The sequence below is a fragment of the Orbicella franksi genome, chromosome 10 (genome assembly GCF_964199315.1).
Source record: "Orbicella franksi chromosome 10, jaOrbFran1.1, whole genome shotgun sequence".
In the NCBI taxonomy this organism is placed as follows: Eukaryota; Metazoa; Cnidaria; class Anthozoa; order Scleractinia; family Merulinidae; genus Orbicella; species Orbicella franksi.
The window spans coordinates 12013072-12027900 of record NC_138154.1 but is presented as its reverse complement, the minus strand read 5'-3'; the positions used below and the strand labels follow the sequence as shown (position 1 = coordinate 12027900).

Sequence of the window (14829 nt, the reverse complement as noted above, 5' to 3'; positions counted from 1 at the left end):
CGCCAACTTTCTCTGCCGCCGCGAGCAAAATGAAAATACAACGAAAACCAAATAAACTCAACCAACTTCTCCGCATCTCTCCAAACGCCGTCCGTGTTCTGCTCTTCCATGAGGTATTGATTCAATTTCTACCTGTCTCCTGACTGAATAGATGATTTGTGTTCTGGTTTTACATCGTTTTCTTTCGTAAATAGTTTGACCTTCGCTTCAAACATTTTGTTGGCAGACATGAATTCGCTGTCTTGCAAAATGTTTATGTTTCGGCTGAGTGGAGCACAGGTTAGATGGCGATGAGTGGCCGCTCTAATTCCACTTAATACGCTTGGATCAAAGCTTGGCCTTTCTCTGTTTTCTCTTTCTCTGTTTTCCCTTCTCTGTTTTCCCTTAAGCGAAGAATTTTCGCAGAATTTCACTCAAGTCCGTCGGACTTACTGTTTTGAGATCCACTCTAAGTTTTCTTTTTCTCGCACCATTTCTCGAAATTCTTAACTCCCCCGCTCAGTTGTTTTCTTGGTGTTTTTCGATTGAGCTTGTTGCTCAAATTCATCCAGTTCCTCGTTGTCCTTTTTCTAGTTTTCACTAGAAAAAATGCTGAAAATTTGGGACTTCAAAATCTCCAAACGTCAAACTTTCAATACAGAACTACAACGTGAGCAAGTGCAAACTCATCCACAAAAATTGGCGCCTACTCTAGCATTGAAATGATATCCTCAGGATCTCATTGGCCAAGCGAACTTGTTTGACATCTCTGCAGCCAATCAGAATAAGGGCGGCAAATGCATTTTCAGTCCGCCCATTAATTTTCCAGTTTCGCCCGCAAAATGGCCCGTTTTACAGAGAGCAGTTTGTCATTTGGCCTTGCGTATTGATAGTAATGGAATTTAGCAATTAGTATTTAAAAGAATGATCGATATAGCAACAATATCGAGTTTAAGGGTATATAGTGTAATATAATATTGTAACGGCTAAATAATAAAGTGAACTTTTATTTAATTATTTCTTAAGGCGGGGGTAAACATGAATTTAAGTGAAATTTTGGGAAGTTTAAAGAGGGATTAAAAGGGAAAAAAAAGGGGTTGGAACACCACCAGACATTTGATTGCCCCCAAAAGGGGCTCCCCGGGTTGGTGCGCAACTGTTTAGTGTACGTCTACCAATTTCTAACTGCAAATTCTGATTTTAAAACAGCATCAAATCTTCAAAATTTCATATTTCCATAAGTTTTAATATTCGTTTGAGAAAAACCATTTATCCCCAACTATACCCAAAAAACACCAAAAAAATTTACAAAACAGCCCAAAACGTAGCTAAGTGAAATGGGTCTGAAATGAGCAGAGAGATTTTTCACTGCTTGAACGTGAACGAGATATTTGCATTCAAACCATAAAAACCAGCAAAAATACGGCCTTTATGTTAACCTCCGCCTTAATGGTATACGTCAATATTAAAAGAGTTCCAATCGTCTTGTCTACTGGAGCAATATCAAGGTACACTATATTCTTAATTGCATAGAAAAGGAGAAATTAAAGCATTATCTGCAGCAGTGTCCTCAGTTAATTTTTTCTTTTTTTTTAAAGCTAAATATCATTCACTCTTAAATAAAGTCTTTCATTCATTCATTCATTCATTCATTTGTTCGTTTGTTCGTTCTTTCGTTCGTTCGTTCGCTCGTTCGTTCATTCATTCACCTGTTTCGAAAGGGCCTCGTGGTCCTCTCTCGTCAGGAGCATGAAACACTGACCAACTAAGGTTCCTTTCATAGGCTGATGGTTCAAGCACGCTTTATTAAGTACTTGCTTGTTTGCCGGCACGCACTCGCCAGTTCGTTCCTTTTGTTTAGGGTGCTCGCGCCCGGTTTGCATATGATGAAGAATTTTTCCGTTATGCACAGGCTGCATTTCTTTGTCACATTTGAATATGGTATGGCACGAGCCATTATTTTCCAGGTCACAGCAAATTTGTCCTTCAGGGACCAGATGTGCTTGCTCAACTCGGTTGCGTTCCTTTTATTCTCGATTCGAAATGAAGCCATGTGATCGCTGAATCTTGTTTTGAATTGGTTCGCTATAAGTCTAAGGTTTTCAACTCTAGCTTGGTAGACCACGTTTTGGGTTAGGTATTCACCACTTAACGAGCAAATGTGTTTGTCTCTACAATTGCATGATATTTATTGTGATTGTGGATTATTCTAAGGTTGGACTTGTTGAGGGCGCTGATTTTTCTTTCTAAATTTGACATGCACGAATTCTAAGATGCAAAGTGGAATATGCCGAAACAAGGTCAGATTATCTGTCCAATCATAATTCTCATGACGTTAAGTAATTTTGGAGCAAAACTGGAGGAGATGGAGTATGTTATGACACATCGAAGTAAATGTGCAAAAATGTTTTAGCAACGAACATACGATTAGTGCTGTTTTTGACGGTTTTTGGCTAGCCAGTTTCCCTTTTAGGAAAAGGACTGAATTTTATTCGGTTTAATTAAAAAATGTTTTCGTCATTTATTACACGAATAAGTTAGTTCAAAGATCAAATAACCAAAATCAACCATTCAGCTTGATATATTGCCGGTACAATATCCTCTAAGTATTGGATCGGGCACTGTCCCGAATGATGCTGCGCGACTGAGATCTTCTGGTAGTTTTATGGCTTACGTTTATGAAAGAACTTGCTTTCACATAACAAACCCTTTTGATTTATTTAACATCACATGTGACTGATTCGCCTACTTGGCTCTCAATCACAATCCTCTGTGGGAAAAATGATTGCGACTGGTACATTTACCCATAATTCTTAGAGCACAAAAACCTTAACAACGTTGGTAAAAACGCAGAGAAACGCTATAAAATCTTCAACCTAGGCTACTCAGTGTCTTTAGCACAGGGAAAAATATTGTAAAAATTTGGCTTTCTTTGTGCCTTATAGGCTGTGTTAGGTTCGGAAGGCATTGTGCTAAAATGTACAGCCGCCATCTTTTTTCCTACGGTGAATTGCGCGCTTGTTTGCCATTTCTTTTTCGGTACGTGTTCATGGCAGTTTTTCTTAACATTTTCCGTAGGGTAATTAATATAGTATTAACCATGCTTGCTCGGGACCGTACTTGGAGGATATCGGCCCTCGGTCGTTTTTCAGTGTACGGAACTTGCTGTGCTCGGTCCGTACCGTCAAGACCTCGGCCGATATTCTCCCAGCACGGCACTCGCGCATGGTCAATTACAAATTTTCAACACAAAATTATATTTTCAATATCTTAAGCTCGCGTTTATTCACATAACATTCTTAAAAATTCGAAAATTTTACTTTCGATATTCTCGAATCGCTTGAGTTGAGTGCATGAAACGTATCATTTTTCCACACACTTTAATAGAACGAGTATACATTGCATTGGCTCTTAATGATTTGTTTGCATAATGAGTAATTTTATTTTCACTGCACACGCGTTGCACTTAAAACGTAACATTAGCAGACTCTACTTTTGAGTCGACAGGTGTCGAATTGTGACGGCTTTACGACGACAATTTTACCCTCTCCCCTCTCTCGACCCCAATACCATGTCCTTTCCTGTGAGTGAAGTTTGTTCACGAGTAGACTTCCGGTGGGTTTTATAAACTATTCAAACTGCCCATTGTTCCATAGATCACTAATTGGAACGGTGATAAAGCTCATTGTTCGAGTAATTTGAAAAACTATGTTGCAAAATTGATCAGAGAAAGTTTCAAAAAAAAAATGTTCGGCAACGTTTATTTCTGAGGAATTACCTTAAAACGATAAAATAAATAAAAATAACAATGTAATAATTTCTCTTAAAAACCTCACTGCAAGAAAGCGCGCAATGATCGCTGTACTTCTATAACTTCAATAAACTCAGATTGATCTTTATTGGTCTGTCTTCAATTTGATGATCTACCGTACCCAAATTCGCAATCAGCTAATCAGAAGCCGTGTCTACTGTCCTCAAACCGTGTGATATCAAGTCACTGACCTGATATGGCTAGGTTACCATGGTCACTTGGCCGAATATGAGTACGGTAAATACCGAATCATACATTTTTTGTTATGCTTCGGCAGCACATAAGGCTTGTTTGTCTTCGGTCACTATGGGTGTTTTGGAGAGACTACGAACCATGGGTCGGCCAGTTTGCCTTTTAGAGAAAGGACTGAATTTTATTCGGTTTCACGAAAACATATTTTTGATTTTATTACAAGTTAGTTCAAAGGGCAAATAACCAAAATCAACCATTCAGCTTGCTCTATTGCCGGTCCAATATCCTTTAATTATTGGACCGGGCACTGTCCCGAATGATGCCGGGCGACTGAGATCTTCTTGTAGTGTTATGCCTTACGTTTATGAAAGAACTTGCTTTGACATAACAGATTCCTTTTCTTTTTCATCCAACTCTCTGGCTTACCCTTTTCATTTAGTTAACATCACACGTGACTGATTCGCTTACTTCAATCACAAATGCCCGCTTGCTTGCTCTTTTTTCGATACGTGTTCGAGGTACTTTTCTTAACATTTTCGGTCGTGAAATAAATAGCGTATGAACCATGCTTGCTCGGGACCGTACTTGGAGGATATCGGTCCTCGGTCTTTCTCCAGTGCACGTACCTCGCTGCGCTCGGTCCGTACCGTCAAGACTTCGGGCCGATATTCTCCCAGTGCGGCCCTCGCGCTTGGTTAATTACAAATTTTCAACACAAAATTATGTTTTCAATATCTTAAGCTCGGGTTTATTCTCACAACATTCTTAAAATTTCGAAAATTTCAGCTTCGATATTCTTGAGTCACTTGATTGCATGAAACGTATCACTTTTCCACACACTTTAATAGAACGAGTATACACTGCATTGGCTCTTAATCATTGGTTTGCATAATGCGTAATTTTATCTTCTCTGCATACGCGTTGCCCTTAGAGCGTAACATTAGTACACTCGACTTCTGAGTCGACAGGTGTCCAATTGTGACGGCTCGACGACGACAATTTTACCTTCTTCCACCTCCCCAGCCCAATCGGATATCCTTTCCTGCTAGAGAAGTTCTTTCACGACTAGACTTCCGGTGCGTTTTATAAGCTATCCAACTGCCCATTATTCCACGAATCACTAATTGGGGAGGCGATAAAGTTCATTGTTCGAGTAATATGTTGCAAAATTGATCCATACGAAGCCACTGACCGAATGTAGAAATACTGCCAACTAAACTACTCTGCCACCAACCAGCAAAATATACAAAGATTTTACTAATCTACTAGGATGGCTTTAACAAGCCCGTCGGCTTTAACAACCGAAAAAACATACAAGTTTAATGAACAAGTAAGGTCTGGAAGAAAAAATTGTCCAATCAGCCTTTGTTAGCCATAACTAGTAAAAACAAAATTTGCTTGACCTAATGCCTAAGAGAATTCATAACAGGCGAAATTTTAAACTTACATCTGACTAATAGCTAAGAAAACATGACGCTGGCATTTGTATAGTAGTAGGCTTTACTGAAAAATAATAAAGAGCGTTGGACCCTATGACCCTTTTTAAGCCATTATAAAAACTTTTCGGTAGAAATTTAAAAGTTTGTTGACCTCTTTGTAATGCCCATTGCAGTTATATACATAAGTTAAGCAACTGAACTTTCTCCGCAGCTCAAATATATGGTATTTCATATATTCGTCTCCATTCTTCACCATCTACGAGTATATTACAAACTTACAATGTTACCAGCTCCCAGTTGGCTTGATAGCTCAGTTGCGCACTGCAACGGTATATGTACAAATGTAGATGTATCGCAGAGGTCATTGGTTTGAATCCCGTTCAAACCCAATTTTTGTCAGACTTTAATTTCACGGCTGGGTAAGTTGTGTATATAACTGTGATGCTCATTAATGTCTTCATATCTTTCTCCGCAGTCCAACTATAAAATCCTTCATGTATTCATTTGCACGTTAAATAATCATTAACAATTCGACCCTAGCATGTGTTACAGGATCTTTAATTTTTGATGATCACGCGTTTTAGAAGAGAAGAGAATCATTTTTGTCTTTATGCAAAGGACCGTCAGCATTTGTGTTTATCGTCTACATGTCGATACGGCGTTCGAAAATCAATGAAGCCCGCATGCCAATGCTAGTGGTATTTCTAAGATGGCAGCAACTAATTGTGGCCTTGATAGTTACCATCTTAATGACTAATACATGCTTATTTCCACTTGGATTTATAAGGTACTTTGTTGCACATCGTTATTAAGCAGATGGCAAATGGCCGTATTTACCTAGCAGGTGTTACACGTCCAACTAATTTTAGCTATAGCTAGGTACGAGAGGCATGAAAGTCCATAAAGCTCACGTGTTGACCTTTTGTGAGAGTGACCGTACTGGCTGGACCGTACAAAATTACCGATCCGTGCAGAAATGAAACTTAGCAAACTCCATTGCGACACATTTGCGAAACAAATGTGCAACAAAGCATTGTATGGGTGAAGTAATATTTTACCTGACTCTGCAGACCATCCACGAGAACACGAACTTCTCTTCAGCTAAACAAGTAAGAACAGCGACGAATTGCACTAAAAACGTGCGGAGCCATGTCTTTTACACAGTTTATTCACGTTTAGTTCGACTGTTTTACTACCTGGACGTATTATACGTCTGAGACGTATAATGACTGTTTTATACGTCGTACACATTGCCTAATTTCCTGTCGCCCGGGAGACTGGCACTAACGGATTTGTTCGGACAAAATGACAATGGCGTCCGCTGTGGTAGACGAATTAAGCACATCGTAGAAAGTAAAGAGTTACCGTTTTTGGCAGTGATAGTGTTCAAGGAGATATTGTAAGAGTTCCTGGAAAAGCGGTGGTGAATACTATACGTTAACAAAACTAGCCTCAGAAAGAAAAGAGGTTGTCGATGCTTATTTGTATGTTCTTGGCCAAGCAAAACATGAAGTTAATTTTAATGGCCATGTCATTTGCTCAAAACACTGGGCAGCAGGAAGCAGAAAAGATATCGAAGACCTGTCGACTATAAAATTTACCACGTGTGGAGTCGAGCACTGGAACTGTGATGCAACACTTAGTATGAATTCGTTGAGAGCAAATAGTAAGTTGACTTACTACCGTTTCAGTGAAGTCGCTAATTGTCCAGAGAAACGCCATGCACACAGTAAAATTCTGAATAAAGGCGTGCATTTCAAACGAGATCTCATTTGTTCTGCCCACTGGACTAATACACCAAGAAGGGATATAAATGAACTTCCAGATTTGCCATGCAGTAACAGTTATCTTGAAAAGAAAATTACTACGAAAACAACACCAAGTGGAAAAATGGAGTCGGCCAAACGTGCTCTTACAATGCAGCTAAATGAGAAAGTAAAAAGGAGAAGACTAGTTTATAAAACGAAAGATAACCCCTCTGAATGTGAAGTGTTAAGAGAAGAAATTGAGGATCTAAAAGAGAAACTGAAAGTGAAAACAGAACTGGTAAATAAAATGTTTACATGATGAATTGAATTCACTTAAAGCGGAGAAAGAAGCCTATGCCAAACAACTCAGACAATTTGGCCACAGCAACCAAAAGTCTTCATTCTCCTATGCTTGTTTGAAATTGTATCCACAACAAGTTCTGTACATGGTTGGATTATCATTAAATGACAAATGACTTTGACTGTCTTTTTGTGTGTGTCCTGCCCTCCATTTCTGCAGTTGTCTATCCTGATTATGAAAATGGACAAAGAAAGGGAACAAAGGGGACAGAACTAATGTGCTTTCTAAAAATATACAACACACCCTCCATCTAGGAATATTGGGATTTATGACAAATACAAGTGACTCTACTCAGTCCAGAATTTTTAGTGCCTGGGCAGTTGTTTTTTGTTTTTAGTTTTTTTTTCTTGTACTGTTTTCGATGCAATAGACCTCAGCCCTTTACCTGGAGAGGTGTCCTCATTATTACCAGGGGATTTATGGGCTTCAGATTTTCAGGATACTGTACTTCTGACTTCTGGGTGATTGTACTGAAAACTGGATCTCTTCCTAAGAGAATTATGACATCCGCGGTGCAACACTTAGTTCTTTAAAGAACCATGACAGTGGCAAAACTGGCATATGGATCACACCATATGGTAGCTTGGTCATGTGTATTGATACATACCCAGGGTCGGTTACGAATTAATAGTGATTTAATTTCACACTGTGGTGTTCTTGACATGATAAAGGAAAAAGGCACCACAGTTTTGACCGACAAGGGATTTGAAATTGAGAATCTCTGTCACTCAAAGTGACCTGTACACAATCGCCCACTACTCAACTGTGATGCCCAGTATGAGGAGAGTGACATGAGCAGAAACTTTGATGTGGCAACTCTAGGAATTTATAATGAGAATTACATAGGTAGAATGACGGACTGTTCTATACTGGCATGTTGGCCAAAAAGCAGATGTGACATTCTTAGTCGTGTTTACAAGGTTTTTGCCCATATTGTAAACATGTTGTTTGCCCCGATCGGTCCCAAAGAGGCAGCTCAAGAACAATGTTCTCATTAGCCATTCCCATTTGAAATTTAATCACTGTACTCATATCATGCATGTCTTAACCTTCGGACGTACAAGGCGGGAAAGAGAGGGTGGATGCCACCCACCCCCCCCCCCCCCCATAAGGTTTTTTCAAAGTTTTGAAAAGACGATTTACTCTACTGGGCTGAAACTTTCAGTAGCTGTTCCTTCGTTCTCCGTGAAAATTTTGATATGTAGTAAAGCAACTGTTCTATGCCATAGAAAGGTAAATTAGCTGGAGTAATCTGGCTCGTAATGAAGTAATCGTTTCTTCAACTTTTGTTTCGGAAGCCAGGTCTTGAAGGCCTTTTATAAAAGTCCATCAGCTGACGAAGTTGTATGGCTCACTTAAGGGGAACAAACGAAACTTTTATATTCTTAATCTCTGACTCAGTATTATATGTATTATATGTAGATATGTATGATAGCAAGGATAGAACGGTAGCTCTCACTTTTTAAATCGAAATTTCAATTTGCCCCTAATACCCTGCGTTTAGTCGCTATCTTGGATTTCTAACGAAAACATTAATAATGCTATTTTTTGACCTAGACATATATTTGGAAAAAAATTGTATCTTAGACATTATTTCTGTATTACCTAAGGTAATTCGAGCTATGATGGCGTCATAAATTACGTAACAGTGACACCATTTTGTTTTCTAATTTGTGTATTCAACCTCTATTTCAAATATCTGAAAAAAACTAAATTACCATTTGTTGTAATATTAACTTGTGAGTACCCCTCTGTGGAGTCCCTTACGTTTTCGTGGGCCGCCCCACATCTCGCGAACATGTGAGTTGGCTTATGTCGGACATTGTGTTGACAGTGTTTAACGTTGCGTTGAGTATTTGAGCCTTATCTAAAGCTATCTTACAACATGGTGTCAGAAGTGAAAACCTTTCAGAGATTGCAAGGAGTTTATCAGGGCTTGGCTGAGTTACAAACCGGGATGGCTGAGCGAGATACGAGAACTCCAGGTCCTTTGGTGCTCGATGCAAACGCAGCGGACAACTGGAGAAAGTTTTTAATGCAGTTTGAAATTTATCTTGTGGCGAAAAGCAAAGATGACAAACCGGGCAAATTGAAGGTAAACATGTTACTTCACTGTGCTGGACCCGAAGCGATTGAAGAATATAGTCGTTTTGTTTACAATGTTGGAGAAGACAAAGAATGTTATGCGGATGTTTGCAGCAAATTTAAGGCACTCTGTGAGGGAGCAAGGAATGTCATTTATGAGAGGTTAGTGTTTAATAAGCGTAACCAGAAAGAGGGAGAGCGAGTTGATAACTTTGTCAGCGAACTGAAACGGTTGTCGCTAACATGTGAATTCGGCGAACTGCGAGATTCGCTAATAAGAGATCGAATTGTGGGAGGTGTATTATCTGATGAGCTGAGAGGGGAACGGCTAAAGAAACCTGATCTAACCCTACAGAAGGTTCATGATTATTGTCGTACCTTTGAAGCCTCAGAATTACAAAAGTTCAAGTTCAACATTCAAGCGAGTGCTGGAACTGAACATTCATTAGGAATTCAGCCTGTTAGAAAGTCAAAAGAAGCTGACAAGACAGCTGCTCGTTCTTGTAAGTTTTGTGGTTACAAGCACCCATTTATTCGACCATCTCGTTGTCCAGCATTTAGAAAACAGTGCTTAAAGTGTAAGAAAGAAAGTCATTTTGCCCAAGTGTGCCCAGGGAATGTAAAAGAAGGTTCGAAAGTTGATTTAGTGCAACAAGAAAGTCCACCAGACCTAGACACTCAGAATATGAATAAGGAGGTACACACCTATTTTGGATCTATTGAACTGGACAGTGTTTCCGATTCCAGGAAATCAACAAAGAGCCTTATCACTCTTAAGATTGAAGGGCAGAATGTTGAAGTAAAAGCAGACACAGGTGCAGAGGCTACCGTCATACCCTTTCATCTGTATAAGAAAATCTCCAAAAAACCTCTCCAAAAGATTCAGCAAGCCTTGAAAGGCTGGCTTGCAACTAAGCCCATTCATCCAAGAGGCTGTGTACGCCTTCAAACTCAATACAAGAATCGTCAAATGAACCTGTTGTACCTTGTTGTTGACGGGAACTTTACACCCTTATTGGGATGTGATGCCTGCTTGGATTTAGAAGTCCTTCAGTTTAGAATCTCCAACTGATAGATACACCAGTACCTAATCCAGCCATGCCGGATACGCCAAGAGCACGTGGAGACCAGACCATCTGCCAGAAGGACCCAATATTGAGGGAGTACCCAGATTGTTTCAGTGACCAACCCGGCACACTTCCAAACAAAGTACATCTGGAAGTTGATGCTTCAGTACCCCCAGTTGTTCACCCTCCCAGGAAAATTCCAGTTGCTATGCTGGAGCCAGCACGAGAGAAACTCAAAGAGATGGAAGAAGATGGTATTATCGTGAAAGAGGATGAGCCTACGTCGTGGGTCTCATCAATGCTAGTTATTGACAAAAGAAAGGTGAAGGATAAAAGAAAGGACACTCCAATGTCAAAGGATGATGTCAGAATTTGTATTGACCCAAGAGATCTTAACAAGGCCCTGAAAAGACCCCATTACCCAATGGTTACCGTAGAAGAAGTTGCAAACCGACTTTCAGGTGCAAAGAGTTTCACATCACTTGATGCATGCAGTGGATACTGGCAACTCCCCGTAGATGAGGAGAGTTCCAAGCTCTTGACTTTTAACACACACGATACCAATTTACAAGACTCCCTTTTGGTATCTCACCAACCCCTGAAATCTACCAAAGGGAGATGGACAGACTGTTTGAAGGGGTTCCTGTTGAAATCATAGTGGATGATTTCCTGATACATGGTAAAGATCAGCTTGAAGTTGATGCCAAATTGAGAAGAGTACTTGACAAGAGCAGGGAGGTAGGATTGAAAATCAACCCTAAAAAGGTGAAGCTTAGAGCACCAGAAATAAGTTATGTTGGACACCTGTTCTCATCTGAAGGTTTGAAACCAGATCCGGAGAAGATCAGAGCCATTAATGAGATGCCACCCCCAGAAGACAAAGAAGGTGTACTTCGCATACTAGGAACTGTGAATTACCTGGACAAATTCATCAAGCACAAGGCTGACATACAAGAACCCATATCGTAACTTACCCAAAAAGATGCAGCATTTGTTTGGGAAAAGCCACAACAAGAGGCCTTCGACAATCTGAAATCAGTCATCACGAGTGCACCTGCACTAGCTTATTTTGACAACAGCAAGGAAACAGTGCTAAATGTAGATGCAAGTAGTAAAGGCCTTGATGCAGTGATCCTACAGGACGGCAAGCCGGTTGCATTCGGATCCAAAACACCAACTAACTGTGAGAAAAGGTATGCAAACATCGAGAGAGAGCTGCTTGCAATCGTCTGGGGCGCACAGAAATTTCACACCTATGTATATGGGCGCAGAGTAATTGTAGAGACAGATCACAAACCCTTAGAGTCTATCTTCCGCAAGTCTCTGAATGATGCTCCCCCCAGGCTACAAAGGATGCTATTGAAACTTACCAAGTATGATCTTGATGTGCGATATATCCCTGGAAAACAGCAAGTCATCTGAGACTGTCTTAGCAGAGCACCTCTCAGTGATACGGAGCCAGTCAGTGAACCAGAAGATGTAATTGGAATCAATCTTATTGAGGAGCTCGGATTTGAAAGCAGCACACTGAAGAGATTTAAGGAGACCTCCAGCATTGACGAAACCTCGAGAGTAGTGATGGAGTATGTCTTGAAAGGGTGGCCGTCTGAGAAAGAACAGGTTGACGAGCTTGCTAGAGAGTACTGGAGTTTTAAGGAAGAGCTGAGTGTGGAGGATGGATTGCTGTTTAAATCAGACCGAATAGTCGTCCCAAGACCACTGAGGGCTGAGGTGCTGGATGAAATCGATGGAGCTCATATGGGAGAAAGTAAGAGCCTTAGCTTTGCCAGAGATTACGTATTCTGGCCCTCAATGACAGCCCAGATCAAAGACAAAGTCAGCTCCTGTTCAATTTGTAATGCCTTCCGCAACCGACAACAAAGAGAGTCATTGCATCCACATGACATCCCTGGATTACCTTGGCAGGTAGTCGGGACTGACTTGTTTGAAAATGGAGGCCAAACATACTTGTTGGTCACTGACTTCTATTCAAAATACTTTGAAATTGAATTACTGTGTCAGAGCACTGCCACCTGTGTCATTAACAACCTGAAGAAAATATTTGCAAGGCTTGGAGTCCCGGATAAGGTTGTGAGCGATAATGGTTCCCTATACAGCAATACCAGGAATCCATTCGACAGCACTCATGAGTTCAAGCAATTTGCTGAAGATTGGGGTTTTTGCCACACAACGAGCTCTCCAGAGTACCCCCAATCAAATGGGGCAGCGGAGAGAGCAGTGCAGACAGCAAAGCGCATTTTGAAGAAGGCTGCAGCTGACCAAAAAGACCCTTTTGAAGGGCTGTTGATGTACCGCAACACTCCATTTGAAGATATCGGCGTGTCACCTGCACAGCTGCTGATGAGTCGGCGCACACGCACAATGATACCAGCCCATCGACGTCTCTTATTACCGCAGGCAGTGGATCCTGATAGAGTAGTGAAAGCGCTGCGGCTACGTCAATTTGTCTCTAAGAAGAATTACAACAAACAGAGTAGAGATCTGTCTCCACTTGAAGCTGGGGACAAGGTGCGAATTCGGCCAAATAGAGATAGAGAATGGCGTGCAGCAGAAGTGTTGCCACGATCATACTTGGTACAGGATGAACGAGGGTGTGTCTATAGAAGAAATCGAAGGCAGATAATCTCAGTCCCAAATGATCATCCAATGAGACCACGGCTGCATGATCCTCCTTCAAGTCCCCAGTGTGCTGACTCTCCAATATGTCCATCATCACCTTCTATAAAGGACTCAGCACCAGAACCAATGGAATCAGCAGAAGGACCAAGAAATGCAGAACAATCACCTATTACAACCAGATCCGGGCGACAAGTTAAAAAGTTCCAGAGACTCATTGAATCCTGTTAGAGGGGAGATGTTGTAATATTAACTTGTGGGTACCCCTCTGTGGAGTCCCTTACGTTTTCGTGGGCCGCCCCACATCTCGCGAACATGTGAGTTGGCTTATGTCGGACATTGTGTTGACAGTGTTTAACGTTGCGTTGAGTATTTGAGCCTTATCTAAAGCTATCTTACAACACCATTAAGGTGCTCCACATCATACCATTAGAAAAATACCTTTTTGTACTGTTTTATAAACATTATATGCCATGAACCAATATAGCATAAATTAGAGTAGATACATACACTTTAGTCTAGAGCTTGTTTTACTAAAGAAACGCCAGGATTGTATAATGTCGTTCTTCGCTGCTCTCACTTACATTTTGGGCTATAATTTCTCAAACAAAATCACAATTCATCAAGTTTAAACACGATAACTCAAGACCATGAAGCTGTTGGATATCTGATCTTAATTAACAGATATTTTTACGACTTTATTTTTCTGTTTCCATTTAAAATTAGTCTCGATTAAGAATATATATCAAACAGTCAAGACCAAGTTTCCAACCACCTCAAAATTTTTCAAAAATACTCCGCTACCAGCGTCGTATTTTCAACTGTCTTCTCCGTGTCGACATCTCTCCAGATTGCTACTGATAATTTGCTCTTGCAATGCGAAACCATAGAGACCACTCACTTGATAATGAGAATTACATAGGTAGAGTGAGGGACTGTTCTATACTGACATGTTGACCAAAAAGCAGATGTGACATTCTTGGTTGTGTTTACAAGGTTTTTGCCCATATTGTAAACATGTTGTTTGCCCCGATCGGTCCCAAAGAGGCAGCTCAACAATAAGGTTCTCATTAGCCATTTCCATTTGACATTAAATCACTGTACTCATATCATGCATGTCTTATCCTTCGGACGTACACGGTGGGAGGGAGGGGGTGGATGCCACCCCCCATAGGATTTTTTCAAAGTTTTGAAAAGACAATTTCCTCTACTGGGCTGAAACTTTCAGTAGCTGTTCCTTCGTTCTCTGTGAAAATTTTGATATGTAGTAAAGCAACTGTTCTATGCCATAGAAAGGTAACTTTGCTGGAATAATCTGGCTCGTAATGAAGTAATCGTTTCTTCAACTTTTGTTTCGGAAGCCATTTTGAATAAGGAATTTTAAAAAGTCCGCAAAAATTCGTTTGTGGCAGTCTCCCGCGCGATATGAAATTAGGCAATACACGGCATTTAAAGATCGTGTGACTAGGCGCAGCCACAAATTGCCCAAAACAAATACTATTTTTCAATA

General features: G+C 40.5%; 2 protein-coding genes across 2 annotated transcripts in view; one reads left to right on the top strand and one right to left on the bottom strand.

Annotated features, from left to right (window-relative positions):
* The window catches only part of LOC145500477 (uncharacterized), a 227602-nt gene that overhangs the window by 87148 nt on the left and 125625 nt on the right, over positions 1-14829 (bottom strand). The window lies entirely within an intron of this gene.
* LOC145500478 (uncharacterized) lies at positions 9283-10696 on the top strand. Its single transcript, XM_081480008.1, has one exon. It carries the CDS (start codon positions 9416-9418, stop codon positions 10685-10687), a length of 1272 nt encoding a protein of 423 aa, XP_081336134.1. The 5' UTR covers positions 9283-9415; the 3' UTR covers positions 10688-10696.